Source organism: Rhodnius prolixus, unplaced genomic scaffold (assembly GCF_049639745.1).
Source record: "Rhodnius prolixus isolate KJV_2025 unplaced genomic scaffold, Rpr scaffold_8, whole genome shotgun sequence".
Lineage (NCBI taxonomy): Eukaryota > Metazoa > Arthropoda > Insecta > Hemiptera > Reduviidae > Rhodnius > Rhodnius prolixus.
In genome coordinates this window covers 6,215,978-6,234,396 of record NW_027411593.1, presented here as the reverse complement: position 1 = coordinate 6,234,396, position 18,419 = coordinate 6,215,978, and the positions used below count along the sequence as shown (strand labels likewise).

Here is an 18,419-nt window from a genome sequence, read left to right as displayed (position 1 = left end):
ATGCGCCTTAAATTAAAAAAAAAAAGAAGCAGTCACAGAGCAACCTCAGCCTGATGTCCAATTTAATGATGAGTCAGTTTTAATATGTTCGAATCGTTTGAGAGTCTTGAAGTCAGTTCACCAATACATTCAATAAGTTTAATGCAAATGTTGGTAGCCTTTTTTGAGAAACTGTCACGTTTTTTTTGTCATCCATTTATCTGAATTACAACTGTAAAATTTACCTTAACTTAAAGTGATGCTACTATAAAATGGCAAGAAGATCATTTGAATAAAATACTCGATAGAGCTAATACTGTAGTTAGTATTAGTTGAGATGGCGCTTCAGTCGTCTAATCGGTGTATTCGGTAAGATTAGCTATTGTATCCGAGGATTGTTATGATGGGATGAGGAAATACGGTATCTTTGATATCAGGATTTCTTTAGGCCGGAACTCGAATGGAATTAGATTGACCATTATGTAGGGTTTTACTGAAGATATAAGGAGTATTGGTGATTTTTCGAAGGATTTTGGATTGTAAGGATAGGATTCAATAAAGGGTTTAGACTTATATCTCGTAGGTCCCTAAATAAGTAATTTAGGCAGCAATTTGTTTATAACATGAATCTAGATCGTTCCAAGTAGTCTTGATAGCATGCGCATTTGTCTGCTAGTCTCCATTGCTTTCTCAGCCAATTGCGAGGATTCCCAAGTTAGTCGTTGCAAAGTCTAACCCTATGTAACTGAACATCTGGTTAACCCATTTTCCAGAAATTTCTCGTGGTTCCCCCGGAGATGCCGTATCCTGTTTCGCGACTGATCACGGGACATGGTATGTTACGCGGTGAAATATTTGAGATGGGCTTGGCAACAGATCAGTATTGCGCGTGCTGAGATCCTGGAGCACGTTGTCTTGTGCTGTGACATTTACAACGATTTTCTCTCTATTATATGGCGGAAGGTGGGGTTTCCGTTTTGCTTGGCTGGGGACGTTTTCCCTCTATTATTGGAAAACGCGTCAGCGTATGCAGCTTTTCATGATTTCACGCGGGCGGCCTTTGACAGACGGATATCCTCGGTGGTGGGCGGATGATGTCATTGATCTGGTTGGTCTGCTGGGGCGTGTTGTTGTCTGGTTGTTGGAGGATTTGGTTCGTGCTTCTGGCTTGGAGTGTCTGTGAGTGTGTGGTTGTGTTTTATATTATTTATTTATATTTGTATATTTGTGTTAATACTGCTATTGTTTTTTCTTGGGTTTGCCGATTATTTGTGGCTGTTGGTTTTTGTTGATTGGATTTGGGTGTTTTACTGGGTATGTCGATGCTCGGTTTAGTTGTGAACCTTGTATCGGTTCAAGTGTGAGCGTGAGGCGGGTGTGAACTAGCGCACGGGGACCGCCCCTAAAAAAATAAAATAAAAGTCACCAATACGCATAATTACAGTAGAATTATTTAATACAAGAATTTATTATTTATTTACTACCATAAAAAGAAAATTGCTAATGGCTTAAAGATAATAAAAAATGTATTACTTTGATTCTTTTATTATTTTTTTGCGTGATTAATTAATAAAACAATATAATAAATTATTTATTAAAAAAAAAAGATTCTACGACAAAATGACTGCAGTGTGTGTGACAGTTGTCTCTAGCGTGTCTTTCGTAGTCAAGATGGGATTGAAAGAGTGGCTGAAGAACAAGATAGATAATTATAACAGCAATCACGATGAAATTGTTGATAAGACGATTTACCATGAGTACTATTATCTACTGATACTTGCTTTATTGTATATAAAAGTAACGCCAAAAGCTCTGATTCTGCATAGCTTACAGCTAATGTTTTATGTAGTCGTATTGGCGGTGCATGTGTATTTTGCCTTTATCACATTATTTAAAGAAAAAGAGTTTATATTAATTATAAATTTGGCACATTTAGTATACATAATTTTGCTAACTATAGTGTTGCCGATCGCGATAATAAAAAATCGACAAGAAATGAGTATTGTGCACATGATAATCGGCACTGGTACCTATGACTACATAGAGGAAATAACTTCTGAAGAACATATGATTACGAAGAAATACTTACTGTACAAGAAAATATTGAAAACCGTTTTGCCAGGCATAAATCTTTTTGCCTGTACCATAGCAGTGTATCTTGGCCCTTGGATCGATGGATTTCTTTCTGGAAAATTGGAAATAAGGGACTACGATGATGAAGGTATTAATTTGAAATTACCAGTACACTTATGGTATCCTATTGAAACACATCAAGGTATACCATATTTACTGGCATATTTTGGACAATTCATTTCTGGCTTTATATGTGCCATAATTGTGGCAGCCTGTTCTTGTATCTATTTTACAACCTGTACACATCTGATTATACAACTAGAAAGGTTAATTATATCCGCAAAAAATATGCAAAAGAGAGCGTTTGAATTGTATAATCTAGGTCGTAATAAGCCATGTAAAATACAAAATATTGAAATATTGAATTTTTATTATTAATATTTTAATTAAGACGCATCATCACCTGAGATCATCGGAACCGTGGTTTAGATAGTGTTTTTAGGCCGAGATAACCTAATGGGACGCCAAGATCTTTCTCCAAGTGTCTTTAATCCCAGGAATGATGGAGTAAACGTGAATTCTAAAGTTTTTCAGTACTCACGATATAAAATATATGGATTATCTGATAACAAATTAATTTTTGTTGTTTTTTTAAATTTTCATCTAAATCTCTGTTGCGTTTCCCAGAATGTTTTCACAGATCAACGAACTTTATAGTTTTCCAGTGTTCGCCTCGCTGTTCTCTGGAGGAGTAGTGCTCGGACTATCTTCTTTGATTATCATTCTCGTAAGTAATTTATGCATTATTGACAGTATCCATTTTTTATGATACTTCTAAACATACATACATATAATATCAGAAATATACCAATATGAAGCATGATATATTTTCTCTTATTAATTTCCTTCAACATGAACAAATTTGATATATCAATACATATTTATATAATATACAGGGTGAACCAGTAATAATGTCCGTAGGCCTACTGTGTGTAGTACATCTAAAGTGGAGTTCAATGACGTGTTGGCCAACTTCATATTTTCCACTGTTCTTGAGTGACGTCACTTGATTATTTTTTTGTAAAAACTACTTTTTTGCAATAAAAATGTTATTACTCAGAAAGTTTTAGCCCGAATTCGATTCTGATGACACGGTTAGAAAGACAGATAAATTTTCTAAAAATTGATACCATTTCGAAGCATAAGTCACTCTTCAAAACAGCCTCAATCTTCCTCCGAATACTAGAAAAATAAAAGTAATCGAAATATTCAAGAAAACTCATGAGGCTCTTATGTGATCATTATCCGACCTAGGTGCTGGCACTTTTTATAAAAGTTTCCTTGCCTAATGGGATTTCTAACGGTATATCATTTTCCAGGATTCCTTTTATCTTCGTATGAGAAATTACGTTTGTTTTGCTAGAAAACTTGTTCAGGAGCACTCAACAGTGTTAGTTTATCAAGTTGTTCAATTCATTGAAAACTCTTTTAGATGGACCCGTAGTCAATTTTTAAAGTAGATTGTCTTAAAATAAGGAAGTCAAAGGTTACAAATTGCACTTTAAACATTTACTTCTGATCTCTCTGAAATATTTGAGAAAATGTTAGGAAATATTTTATTTAAACAAGTACTATTTTGATAAATGAAGATTAATTTGCTTAGTTTCAAATAGGGTAATAAAAATAATTCTAGGGGACCGACAAACCAACCACAGCTGCTGGGACTTTGATTTGGCTTATACTGAACTTGTGAACATATTTGCCGCATGCAAGCTGGGCCAAACAGTAACTGATTTGGTTTGTTTGTCAATCATTTATTAGTTTTTCTAAAATATAAGTTAGCTCTAATCAGTCTCCTGAAATAATGCTATGCGCTTTTTAAATCATAAAGAAAGTATACAAAATGCGCTACGGTACGGCCAAATATTGTGTACAAGCAGTAAAAAAACTAATTGGCGATTGATACTTATTGGATTTCCTTGCCCTCACTTTGTTCCCTTAAGTTTTTCCAGAGTACCTGACGTCAGACTAGAAGTGTATAATGGTGTACTTCCTGGTCAACAAGCTCCGCCTAGATAGACTCATTTGTTGCCTGCATCTTTCGGTACTAAAGTTCTAAAGATGGGTCTCTAAATTTCTTCTTGTAGGATTGATTTTGTAATACAGAGTGATCATATTTCTAAGCCAATATGGATTTCAGCTTCTTGGCTGTGAGAGGCTCTGATAATGGATAGAGTATAAAAATATCTTAGCCACGATAGCCGAGCGGTTTGAGGCGAGACCCCCAATCACAAGAAGTATACTGTGGAACTGGGTTGGATTCCCGATCTAGGCCTTGGAATTTATTTAACGATTAATATGAGATTTAATAGTAAAGGATTTTCGCTAATCGCCTCCATCCATGATTACCTAGTTTAGTAGTTGAACATAAAGCTCGCCTTAAAAATAGGGCATTATCTCTATTTTATCAACCAGCGGTGCACAATCTTTTGAAAGATCCAGCATCCAATTAATGAATAAAAACCAACAAAGAATAATTCACACTTTTTCTAACAATAATTGAAAGATGACTCTTTTATTATAGAAACAAATTAGTGAATTAAAAATGCGTCACCAAATACGTATCACACATGACTGTGTCGTCATCACCATTAGCTTACCATCACTCCTTACTATTTCTTAGTTGAAGTAGCTTCTTTCATAATCAAAAGCAATTATTTATTTTTTTTAATTATCTTTTAATTTTAATTGCATTTTTGTTTAATAAAATGTTAATTTGCAGAATGAAAAGTTTCGCGAAGAAGTGCAGAACTTGGCGTGGTACCATTTCAGCGCGAAGTTCAAAGCTAGTATGTTGATAGTGCAGGAATATAATCGCCAGGAATTACAACTCACTGGTATTTTCAAGTTTAAAGCCAACGTGGTATCATTTAGCGGGGCAAGTAATGGCATGCAATATTTTTTTTCCTTCTTTTTCTTTTTAAGCAAAGATTAAGATAAAAGTTAGGATTTATTTAATGAAATTGATCTATCTTTTGCGGTAAAAGCTTGTAAGTTTTCCTTGCCCCAAGACCACTTCATGCTGCTTACCATTTCAATTTGCTGGTTTTGCTTCTCCAACTTCTCTTACAAATGCGTTCTTTGCCTCCTTATTTCTTATGGCATTCCCCAAGCGCTCATCCTGTCTTGTTTATTCTTATCCCGGATACCAAATGAAAAAAAATATACGGGCTAAATTTAGAAAATCTAGGCACCACGGAAGCCGAGCGTTTAGAGGCTAGGCTATGCTAAGATTGTGTGATACAATCGATTCCTCCTGGTCTAGGCTTGCATTTTATTTAATTGGAAAATTTAATAGTAAAGAATGTTTGCTATACGTCTCCGTCAACGACATCTAATTTAGTAGCATGAATGATTTAAAGCTCGCCTGAAAAAATAGGCATTACTTTACATTATATATGTCCTAATCAACGCAGTGCTAATCCTAAAAATTAAAAGTTTTATAATTATAATTTAGGAAAATATATTTTCCAAAAAGCCAGAGAAAGTTGATGAACTTATTTTTTATTAAGATTTTATGTCACCTGATTGGAGTTTAGAAAGCGTAACTGATTAACAATTTAAATTCTTCTCAATTATAGGCCTGACAACTTAAAAATATTATTATTCTATTATGTTATTACTTTTACATAATCTGTTCACAGATATTGAATGCTGCCTATTCATACTTCAGTGTGCTATTGGCTTTCAAGAATAAGTAAATCTCGTTTTATTAATATTTATAATTTTATAATAAAAACTAAATATTTGAATATTGATTGTTAATTACTAGAGTAAGTATAAATTTCTTACAACTTTTGCGTACGAAAAACGAAGTTTTTACCAAGTTGTTGTTATGTGTATATTGTATATTTTATCTTTTATCGGTGATATCTCTTGTTTACTGTATATGTATTGTTAAAATCGAGTCATAAGAAAATTCCTCTTAACAGGGAAAGTGAAATCCCTCTTTATTCGATGTTGAGCTCAATTTCATGAAAATTGCTTCTAGGTTTTCCGCAAACTGTTAATAATGTACGGTTATAAAACTGTTAAATGATAGAAAACTCATTGTAGTTAGAAGATAATTTTGAGTTAGAATCTGAATTGTAATTCTAAGAGGAGTCGAGTGAGAGTCAGACAGAATGTTTTCAACTTTGGGAAGTTATTATTATTATTTTTCATAGGAATAAAATTGTCTTCTTATTTGTATTATATATTTGCCTTCTTTTTTTTTTACAAAATGAACTAATTCAACATAAATCTAAGTATAAACTAATATTTAACCCTCAAGATTACTGGTGGGGGATAGAATAGGACCACAGTGTCTTCCGCTTAATCTCCTTTACACTTTCTTTTTTTTTGATGCCTCATAAACTGGGTACAGGCATAGAAGTTATGACGCCTAAAAGGAGGGCAGTTTATGAATCAGAACTAAGAGGTTGTTGCTACTAGAGGATCCCAAATATTTTGCTCTGTCGAGCACCATAATAGAGGTACCTTGAAGTAGGTGTGCTCACTTTGGACGCATTTCTTTGAAATTTGTTACACCAAATAATAATCGCCTACAAGCGGAAAAACTAATGTCATTAGAGTATGCGGGTCTAAAGGATAAAGGGTCCTTTCTTAGGACAGTCAAAATTGAAAATTAAAAACTAAGGCAACACTTATTCTTTTAAGTAATTAATAGAAGGAAGTTAATAAAGTAGACCAAATAAAAGCAACATGTGAAATTCATTCTAGGCTAAATTTAATTATTCAAGAAAGTTATTACGATATGGGGCCTTCTTTGTGAATAATGAAGAACGTTTGAAATGCTTTGGAGACATCTGATTCCTTTATTAATAAATAATTAGAAATGTAAATTCCCTCACATACATAAATTAACTATTTACTTTATTTATGATTTGTCCTTCAACTTTTACTTACAGGAACATATCGATTTATCATTCCAAAACAATTATTTTTTAAATAATCGTTTTTGAAATACAATATCTAATTAATACGAGGGTCGTTTGAAAAGTCCGTGCAAAAATAAAAACTACTTAATTTTTTGGGGTAAACCTTTTTTATTTTTCAACATAGTCTCCTTTTAGGCTTATACACTTCGTCCAACGCTGCTCTAGTTTGTTGATCCCTTCCGAATAATAGGATTTGTCCAAGTCTGAAAAATAGCCATTCGTTTCTGCAATCACCTCCTCGTTTGAATAAAATCTTTTTCCCGCCAGCCATTTCTTCATATTGGGGAAAAAATAGTAGTCCGAGGGAGCCAAGTCTGGAGAATAGGGGGGATGTGAAACGAATTGGAACCCTATTTCCATTAATTTTGCGACCACAACTGCTGAGGTGTGAGCTGGTGCGTTGTCGTGATGGAAAAGGACTTTTTTGTGGGCCAATCGTGGGCGTTTTTCTTGCAGCTCGGTTTTCAAACGGTCCAATAACGATGAATAATATGCACCTGTAATAGTTTTACCCTTTTCCAGATAGTCGATGAGGATTATTCCTTGCGAATCCCAAAAGACAGTCGCCATAATCTTTCCGGCCGAAGGAACGGTCTTCGCCTTTTTTGGCGCAGATTCCCCCCTTGGTAACCCATTGTTTAGATTGTTCTTTGGTCTCAGGAGTGTAGTGATGTATCCATGTTTCATGCACAGTGACGAAACGACGCTTAAAGTCCTGCGGATTCTTCTGGAACAGCTGCAAACCGTCCTTGCAACACTTCACACGATTTCGTTTTTGGTCAAGCGTGAGCAATCGCGGCACCCATCTTGCGGATAGCTTTGTCATGTCCAAATGTTGATGCAAAATATTATGTACCCGTTCATTCGAGATGCCCACAGCACTAGCAATCTCACGCACCTTCACTCTTCTGACATCCATCACCATATCATGGATTTTATCAATGATTTCTGGAGTAGTAATCTCAACAGGGCGTCCAGAACGTTCAGCGTCACTTGTGCCCATATGGCCACTCCGAAAATTTTGAAACCACTTATAAACTGTTCTAATCGAAGGTGCAGAGTCACCATAATGTTTATCAAGCTTCTCTTTAGTCTCCTGAGGCGTTTTGCCTTTCATAAAGTAGTGTTTAATCAATACACGAAATTCTTTTTCGTCCATTTTTTGAAAATCACTCGACTTCCTCGATTCAAACGAATGCCAAACACAAAGAAATAGACCGATCTGGCTGAAACTTGGTGTGTGTTCTTCCAAGAGATGCTACTAACTAAACATAACCTCGATACGCGCCAGTGGTGCTATCTCTCTGACTTTGCACGGACTTTTCAAACGACCCTCGTAAAAGGAAAGAATAAATACGAAAGCATGAATATTAAATACATTTGTTACATTTGAAAACGTGGTTAGGTCAACCAGTACTGGATAATATTTTTGATTTTATCCGTCTTAGAAATGTTTAGTTCATTTCTGATCTATTTTGGTCATTCAGCCATCGTCAGGATGTAGAGTAATCAGTTTAGTTTAGAGATTTCGACTTCACTTATGATTCCGACTTGAACTACACTTGTTGACTGATTGAAGAAGATTAAATGGTGGTGTATTTCAGTTATTCAAAATGTTAATGATGCTAGACGGAAATATAAGTGAAATCAAATTCTCTACACTAAACTGTTTAAGCTACCTCTGCTGATGGTTGGAAATGAGAAACGGGTCAGGAATATAATATAGAGCGTGCTTTGGACGGATAAAATCAATGATTTCAGCTTTTTCTTATTAAACTCTATCATTTCAATCAAAAACACCCCAACGAATCGCTAACGCTCCTTATTTTGTTTCTAACTCTACCTAGCACCGAGATCTCCTTGTTCCCTCGTTTCTGAAGCTGCAAGATTAAGTTATGTTCAATTTCCTTACATTCTAATCCTCTAGTTTCCTAACTTACTGCATTGCTCCTCCAAAATTCTCCATGAAGTAAGTGCAAGTATACAATAGTGAAATGTTCTTCTTTGAGAATTTCACCATTGGATGAATTCTTCCCCTCATATAACTCATGTATTTATATTATGTATCATGTTGTGTCAGCTTCACTTGCTGCAGAAATGTACCACAGGTTTGAAAATAAATAAGGCTTTAAAAATAAAAAAAAACTTTATTTACAGAGTTACAAGAATATCTGCATTGGTTCTTATGTTTTTAACTTTTTTCTCGAGGGCATAGTCTGACAGGCTCCCACTATAGTGAGTCGCTGGTTTTTCTACCCTAACATGTCATATCATAGAGGGCTACGGATTCTACTTTTATATGACCCATATTTTTAAGTGTTTTCCGGGTTTCTTGTTAAGTTATTGTGGAAAAGTCTTTCATTATTTTCATATAGTTAGACCTCTATAGTTTTAAAGTATTCTCTGATTAGTAGACAGATTACCGTAAATAATTCGTCCTAATAAGGCAATTTTGTGTAAAGTTCCAAGAGAAATCACATCATTCTTAACAACTTCTAGCAAAGTAACAAGCCTGTCTTTAAATGTTTTTTTAACTTCATTCTTGGCGTCTGCTATTATTCCAGAAGTACAGGACCACTGGTGAGATGTTTCCAATCATCTAATCCTGGAATTTGCTAATAATACTAAAGGAAGAGAACGTTTGTGGAGGGCTGTGATAGCGACTGGATGTCCGTTATGGCCAATTTAAATACTATTCTGGCTGCTGATGATGGCAGCATTTACACAGAACTCTTTGACTTCATAACTAACAACAAGATAATTCTATAAACATTCAATATACTAAAGAAGCTTCGAAAGAAGAATGTAAATGGCTGATTTGCAGCTCAAGAGGCCAATAACAAAGGGGAAAAAAAACATCTCTAAAATAATCAAATATCTTCAAACTCTTTCAGTGTTCAGTTCGCTGGAATACGGTCGTACAGATTATTGACGTGAATGTAGTATGGATACCGCTTGCTCACAGTCCGTTCTTCCGCGGCTTTATTTAAGACCAATGTTAAGGGAATCCGAACAGATGATATAGCACAGTTTTCAAATTCACAGTGTGTTGTGGTTTGTAAAGTTCAGATTAAAATTATGAGCAAAATCTGACTATGGTGGATTTATTAGTTTTGTATACTGAGAAAAGTATCCCTAAATGAACTTAACCAAGAAAATATTTTTTAAATGAAAGTTGAAGAGCTGTCCGCAAGAAACAAGGAGTGCTATGTCTGATAATTCTAGTGTGCATGTGTTAAAGTGAGAGATAGAGAGATAATATGAGATAGTAAAGCTGGAGAAATTCCGCTGAAATTCTTGACGTCACTTCCTCAAGATATCCTATACATAAGACCTGGTTGAAACAAGCTTCATCTAAAGCGGTATCTTATTAGATGCACATGGCTGGTTTACCTTACTCTAAATATTTGGTTGCCTAAATCTGTAGCTTCTATTATTCCTAGGCAACAACAAATAGCGTGCTTATATATATATCGCTAAGCCTTTGCTCAATATCCGGTAATACTAGTGGCCAACCAATTTCTCTGCATACCATTAATGATTAACGAGATTAAAGTCTTAGTAATTTCATTTTAGTCTGTCTACCGCAAGTACCATTTCACCAAATTGATATTTCTTTCCGTAAACGACTCCTACAATCTTCATTAAATTGGATATACTTATTGTTCATAGTACAAAATTTTATTTTGAAAAAATTTGATTTATGCCAGTTTTTGGTGAGGCGATACCGGGCTCTGCTCGTTGAAAGTACCATTTCAATCAATGGACTTAATTAACTATTAAATATTAAAAATATATAAGCAATGTTTCAAAGGTTCGCTGTACCGAATAAGTGCCATTTCGTTGAGAATATATTTTGTCATTTTATTCGAATGTTGATGCTTTAAAGTTAAACTTTTAAATATTTAATAAACTAGTTTTTAATCTCTATACGAAATACTGAATCTCTGGTGATGAATGGAAATCCGAAACCAGTTATGGATCAAGAAATATGCATGCTTCGACAGGAAAATTGATTTTTGAAAAAAGAGGTGAGAGATGAAAGTTGAATGAGTAATCATGCTAGTTTTTTTTAGCTCAAGTTAAAATAGTTTACATCTTAGGGTTATTTTAAATAAATTGTGAAAGTTTCGAACTTGTAACACGACTTCTTCTGGATCTTTCAATGGCTTGACTCAATAAAAGATGTATTTTATTTTGAAGGAGTACTGTAATACTGAAAGAAAAAGAAATTATCGTAAGGGGGTGGGCAGCGTGCCAATCCCAGTCTAACCCCAGCTAGAACAAATAGCCTAACAGGAGCAAATGGAATATATAGGATAGCTGTTGCATTGCCTAACAGTGTCCTTGCTAAATTGCCCCATCTATCTTTCATTCCGCCAACCTATCTTCCATCCAACCCCTCTTGCTCTATTCTTTCTTTTATTAACTTTTTTCTTTTTTTTTAGTGGTTTATGTATTTCTCGTCTGTTTTATACTTTTTGTGTTTGATACATAAACACCAATTCCTCATTTTATTGAGGAAACAAAAAAAAATACCTTAGGCAAATTTACCACAAACATTAAACAGTTTACAGAATACATTTTTATATTTTACATACATTTCTTTAATACGCCATGTCAAGAGTATAGTTATTTATTGTAAAAGTAAGTGAAATTTGGTTTTCATTTTTGTAAGTTCAGTTTTCTTTTTGTTCATTTTTGGCCAGAGGAGCGTACGGCTTCTAGGGTGCGAAAATACTTCTCTAAAATGATCAATAATAAATATTTTGATTTTACTTAGTTTGAGGTATAATACTTTTACCAATTTTTATTTTATTTATTTAAATCTGGATCAGCTTTCCTGGATTTTTCATTTTCTCTCTAAAGTCATAGCTCCTTCAATAGCTGATCGATTATCTGGTTTTTCTTCATTCATTTATATTTGTGGCAAACGATAGTTGTATGTTTGGAAATAACTTTTCTTTTCTTTTTTTTTGTTTATTATTCTCTTTTCTCAATTTACATCTCTTAACAATTTCCACCAAATACTCTTGTTAATAATTCAAAATTTGGAAAACCTTAAAGGAGTCCTTAAAAATGAGTAGATCCTCGCTTTCGCGAACAGCCAGACTGTGCTTCAAACTCGAATCACAGCTAGTAAAACAACTTTATCTTTTTTTAAAATGTAGTTAGTTCCACAATGCTGGAAAATATCTTTTATTTTTCAGCTGTAGATTAATCAGCTTAGCATTGAGATTTTGATTTCACTTACCGTTACCGTCTCGTACTACACTTACTAATGTGGGGATATCCCATTAACATGCGTTCTATGACGAATAAAATCAACGATTTTATCTAAAAAAAAAAAAATCGTGCGATGTCCTGTCTATGAATTCTCTCAAGTCTTAATACTTCCACTTCTCTATGAATTGTGATCGTTTTCTTAACAATTGCTTTTCCTTTTATCGCGAAATATCTTTTTTCTTTAAGAATTCTGTATTAATAGAAGTGGACACTTACAGTTGAAACTTTATAAGCACTAACGGTAAGGAATGGTTAAGAAGAAAAAGAAACAGTCTTTTATTTGCAAAAGATACTTTCCTTATTCTTTTTTTTTAACAAAACAAAATAAAGTAAATTTATGAAATTCAATAAAACGAAAAATAAGACACAACGCAATTAGTCCTCCTTTGTGAGTGGATTTCCAGTCATTCTGGATAGAGATGTAATAAATAGGTTGCTGGATAAACTGTGCGTGTGTTCACATCCAATTTTTATTTGATTTAATCGTTTTCATACGTTTGATGAAAAAAAGTTGTCAATAATTATTTATTGTAATTATATTGAGGTAGGGGTGTTTGGATCCAGTTTTCCTCTTCCCATAAATGCTTATTAATAAAACAGATTACCAAACAAAGAAACTTGGTAAGGAATATTCTAATGAATAATGTAACATTGAGTATACCTGTTTGGATAAAATGTCCCTAGCTAAGTAATCAATACTCGTAACCGTAATTAATAGAATAAAAAAAAAATATAGAACACAAATATTTTCCCAGACGAGAAAATTACCACGAATATACATCAAATAGATAATTTTACTTAGTAAAGATTTGGCTGTAACATTGGGAAAACTCGCAAGACATTAAATTATTATTTCAAAAACAATGGTGAAGAAAATAACACAGAAAAATTTTCACACTCACAAATAAAAATTCATGAAAATTCTGTCCTATTTTCACCACAAAATAAGTCTTAGCAGGGTAATTATCACCTGAAATATTTAAGAAAACAATATCATTGAGATTTTCCTTTATAAACATGTATATAGATTACTAGTTTGTAGATTTTCATTTTCATTTGTAAATTTTTCTTTACAAAGTTAACATCAATTTAGAAAAGTTTTTTTTTTTTGTAAAAACATAAGAAAAAACAAGAAAATCATGTGGCTATTACAGGTTTTTTCATCAATAATCAATGATTTTCTGAAGAAAACTGATGAAATTAGCGAGAAAGTTGTCTATAATGAATATTATTCTCTACTTATTATTTCCGGAGTGTATCCAATTTTGAAAAACAATTTCACCATTTTCCTGTATTGTTTACAATTGATCTATTATTATGGTATTTTACTTTCACATATTTACTTTTTCTTTGTGACAGCTTTGTATAATTTTGATGATTTTGTATTGATGTTGAACTCATTGAATTTTGCTATCATTATAATATTCTTTGTAATGTTCAAGATCATAATATTTACTAGTCGCACTGATTTTAGAAATATACACAGAATGATTGGCATTGGTGTTTATATATATGAAAATGAAGAATTTGAAAATGATGAAATCAAAGAGATAAAAAGAAAGAATTTAAATTTTAAAAAATTACTGAAAACTTGTCTACCAATTGCGAATTTAATGTGCGGTTTCAGTGTGGTAATAATAGGACCGTACGTAGATAAATTTTTTGGTTATGCTGAGACTAGAATTTATTCAGATAGTGGCGTAAATTTTTTATTACCGATTCCAATAATGTATCCATTTGAAGCACACGAAGGTGCTAACTTTATTTTCGCCTTTTTTCTTCAAATCTCACTTGCCTTCATTGTTTTAATAATATTATTATCATCCAGTTCAATATATATTACCGTCTGTATGAATATAATTATGCAACTTGATCTATTGAAATATTCAATAAAAAATATAGAGATTAGAAGCAAAAAAATGTATGAAAAACTTTATTTTGAGAAAAAAAATAAAAACTTGGGCATATCACAACTTTATGAAGATAAAGACTTTATGAAATGTATGGAATCATGTTTGTTACAAAATATAAAACATCATCAGAACATTCACAGGTAATTGATATTTAATATAACTCTTTAATTTTTTGGCAAGCTGGGAGAATTGTAAATGTTCTTTCTAGAAGTAATTTGGTTCAATGGTTCTTTTATTGTTCATCATTTTTTGGGTGAATAATTCATTAATATTCCTAAAAGAATTGTTGTACCATGTTCAGCCATGATTTATAAACATTTTTACCGTCCCATTTAGTTACTAATCACCTACACTAATAATGGCATAAATATAAGGGATGGTTATGAATTGGTTGATGTAATCTATTGCTGGCTCCAATTTAGAACAAACTACTTCTACCATAAGTTTTATACTCTTTACATTGTTGCAGAATGCACAAACATCTTTTAAATATGATGAAGTATATATTGGTGATTACAGTGGGTTCAGGTGTTGCAATGGTTGCAGTTTCAGGTTTTCTAGCTCTCTCTGTAAGTTGCTTTCTTATGTTGCATTCATTCATATTGTGATTATTTTTTGAAAAAGTAATTCATTATGATTTTTTTCTGTACAAGCTTGCAGATCGTCCTGGAGGTCTGTTGGGCTTATTCATCATGTGTGGCGCGCAGATATCTAACATACTAAGTGTATGCTATTTGGGAGAACTTGTCTCTGATATGGTAATCAACTATTTCTTTCTGTAACCGTACTAAGACTGTTCTAATAAGAAAATTGTAAAAGGGTTGTTGGTCGTCTAAAATTGCATGAAAATACCTATCACCCAACTTTGACAATTTCATTATTTTTTTTTTTTTTTTGGCGCATCAACAGCTGAGGTCATTAGCGCCCGGAGCTTTTTCCAGTGCACTGCCGGCCTCCGGACAGTGTTCTCTCGTTACAGACAACACTGTCCATCACCGGACAGTGAGCTGTAAGAAGCTCCTAGGAAGAGAAAATCTAAGGGTCAGCTGCTGGATTCGAACCCGGGACCTCCGCGTGGGAGTCCAGTATGCTAACCTCATAGCTAATCCCTTCCCTGACAATTTCATTATTATTATTATTTTCTTTTTTAATCAATTTCAATTCACTTGGTTTATAAGAGCACTTAACAACGCAGTTTAAATGAATTTCTAGAAAATCTTAACTAAAAAATGGCTTTTCTAGTAAAATATCAGGACTAGTGGCGCAGCCAGAAGTTTTAAACAGGGGAGAGAGATTGATTTGAAATAAATAGGCAATTCTTTTTTTTCATTTAATTCTATTTATTTCATTTAGGATACATATACTTAGTAAAAAGTTGGAATAAGAATAAAAAAAGACATCATCAGCCTCTTGTCTAAGTTTACATCGGCTGGGTAAACACTGCATCGCGTCGACTCTATCATCAGGCGTTATTAGTGCCAATTTCCTGTCTAGTTGTAGACTGTTCATGGCCGAGAGTTTTGGCACTATGGAGAAGAGAAACTCCTGTTTGTCTTCCCATGCTCTACGCAGAAGTCGCTCACCAAATTCTCTGAACAGATTAAACTGAAGAGATACTCCAAGGACAAAAAGGCTGTCACAACAATCCGTCCGAGTCCCAGAAGTAGCTCAGGCTGACTCGTAAATGATAAAAATTACATTTATTTGTATTCCCTTTTAGTGACCATAAATGATTAATATTTATGATTATATTATCGAGGATTCGATAAAGAAAAAAAATCATCAACTCTGTTTTGACGCCAACGTTTCAACGAATATATGGTTCTCCTCTGGGCCTGGATATTACCAATACATTTCACACCATAACGTTTATTTATAACGTTTGAGAATATATAACAACTTATTTAAAAAAGTTATTACAAATGATATTAGTAGCACATTTTTTCTTTCCCAAAACAAACCATTTATTTACTTAGTGTATTATCTATTTTCCACTCACCACCGAACTTTCCCGAGTAAGTCCCGTTATATTCTCTCTTACTCACTCCCGAAATACTTGGATATATTCCTGTTCTCCACTCTATGGTTCTCAGTTTTCTTTTGTAACTCACAACCAACTTGTATAACTACCTAAGGCAAGCGAATTCTTATGAATATCATTTGTAATAATTTTTTTTTAATAAGACGTTATATATTTTCATAGGTTATAATAGTCTAATTGTTTTTAATGTTATTAGTATTTTTACCGAATCCTCGATAATATATATTATATCCTAAATACCCATCTATTTAATATAAAATTGATTTTACGGAGGATTGATTTCAGAGTTTATCTAAATTTCAATGTTGTGCTTCCTTCAATTGTGACAATTTATTGTAATAAAACCATAAAATAATCAACTTTATACTTTTTATTAGTATTATTATTATTATCATCATTAAAAAGTTTCAAGCTAATTTGATGAACTAAATTGCAGAAAAAGACATGTGAATAAATACATCACAGCTTTTTATTTCTTTCTGTTTCAGAACAATCAACTAAATTTTGAATTATATTCAGTAAATTGGTACTGTTATACAAAAAAAATTCATCAATATTTGAACATAATACAGATTTATACAACAAAAGACATGGCTGTAACTGGTCCCTTTAGTTTAATTGCAAATATGGAAACATTTGGCAAGGTATATATGTATAAATTTAATGTATTTATCCATCATCAGGAGTAGATTAAACAGCTTGGTGCAGAGATTTCAACTTTACACATGTTTCCGTCTCGTATTACACTGACTGACTGTCGGCGCTTAAAATGAACTATATTTATCCAGCACTAAGAACCTAACCAAATTTTCAGCAAATTTAAATTTAACTAGAACTATATTGGTCCATATTTTGTGTTTTTCTGTTCTTTCATTCGCAGAGAGATTAAATCTGAATAAAGGAACTCTGTTCTAGGGCTAGTTTTTTCCATTTTCCAATCATCTCTTTCCATGAAAGCTCTGTTGATGGCTTCTTTCTGTGTCGAGTTCCACCTTAGCTTCATAGTTTGTTTGACTTCACCAAGTGCTCTGGGTTCGTCTAGAGTAGGTGATCAACTCATAGTACGGAAGCATTTAAAGCAAAATAAGCTTTTTTTTAAGTCGCAGATCGATCTATTGTGTCGATTCTCCAATCACTATAGACATCACTTCAAAAACAGTATATGAACGGAGGTGCAGAGGTGAGTTAAAAAGTTAAATGCCCGATTCTAACTCAGTTTGAGAGCGCTAAACTTCAGAATTCGCATGCAAACGTTATGGTGAATACTTCTGAGGAGGTATGGAGACTTCTTGTGAATTCCTCTGAGGAGGTACAGAGAATTCCATTCCTCATGCAAGGCTCTTGCTAGGCTTGGGGTTATCCTTACTAGACTTGTCAACCTATTGAACCCAGTACCGTTTTACATCCCACATTTGCTTATCATGCTCCTGGAACAAACTATTATGCATTATTATTTTAATCATTTATTGTTACAGATGATGAACTCCGCCTATTCTTACATGAGTCTTTTGTTCGCTTGGAATTCCTCATAAAATCCATGAATTTTAAATGAAAATTATTAAATCAAATATTGTTAATTAAGTATTGATAATGTTAGTTATTTGTTAAATTTTGTATTCACTGATCATTTATTGAAGCATATAATGATTTATTGTGGTTAATTGTTGTATTTTTCTCTATTAAATAAATAAATTGGATTAAACTAATTCTGTTTATTACATAGAAAATATCCTATGTAGGAGGATGTGGGCTAGCCACTTCTTCAAGAATCTTGGCATCCCTGCGGGGTTATCCCAGCCTAACAACACAAACAACATTCACTACAACTCTACAACATTTACACAGTACTCTGAGAGGTGGTCGCATGAGCCACTGCTTGGGTTAACCATCTTCACAGGCATACCTAAGCTCATAGCCATGCAATACCTGTAACCAGACCAGGATAGATAGCTATATCTATCCACAGGCACATTGCTCAATCCAATACCTTTGCATAATAATAACAAAAAATAGATATTTTGTATGCTACATAATTATATACCGTCCAGCAACATTTTAGAACAAGAGAAAACATAATACTGCTAGTTTTCCTTGCATAGTTTTTTCATATTTCTCTGTTTTCCTAAT

At 33.3% G+C, this 18,419-nt stretch overlaps 1 protein-coding gene across 5 annotated transcripts in view; it reads left to right on the top strand.

Moving 5' to 3' along the window:
• LOC141450769 (uncharacterized) overlaps positions 1 to 18,419 on the top strand; it is a 25,011-nt gene extending 6,592 nt beyond the window's left edge. For 3 of the 5 annotated variants that reach the window (XM_074121560.1, XM_074121558.1, XM_074121559.1), the window contains exons 8-11: positions 14,721 to 14,820; positions 14,905 to 15,009; positions 16,781 to 16,936; positions 17,768 to 18,069. In XM_074121560.1, the coding sequence (XP_073977661.1) occupies positions 14,721 to 14,820; positions 14,905 to 15,009; positions 16,781 to 16,936; positions 17,768 to 17,824 (418 nt within the window). In that variant the 3' untranslated portion in view covers positions 17,825 to 18,069. Of the gene's footprint in view, positions 1 to 13,477; positions 14,392 to 14,720; positions 14,821 to 14,904; positions 15,010 to 16,780; positions 16,937 to 17,767 lie in introns of those variants that run through there. The other 2 variants (XM_074121562.1, XM_074121561.1) reach the window with 2 other exon arrangements.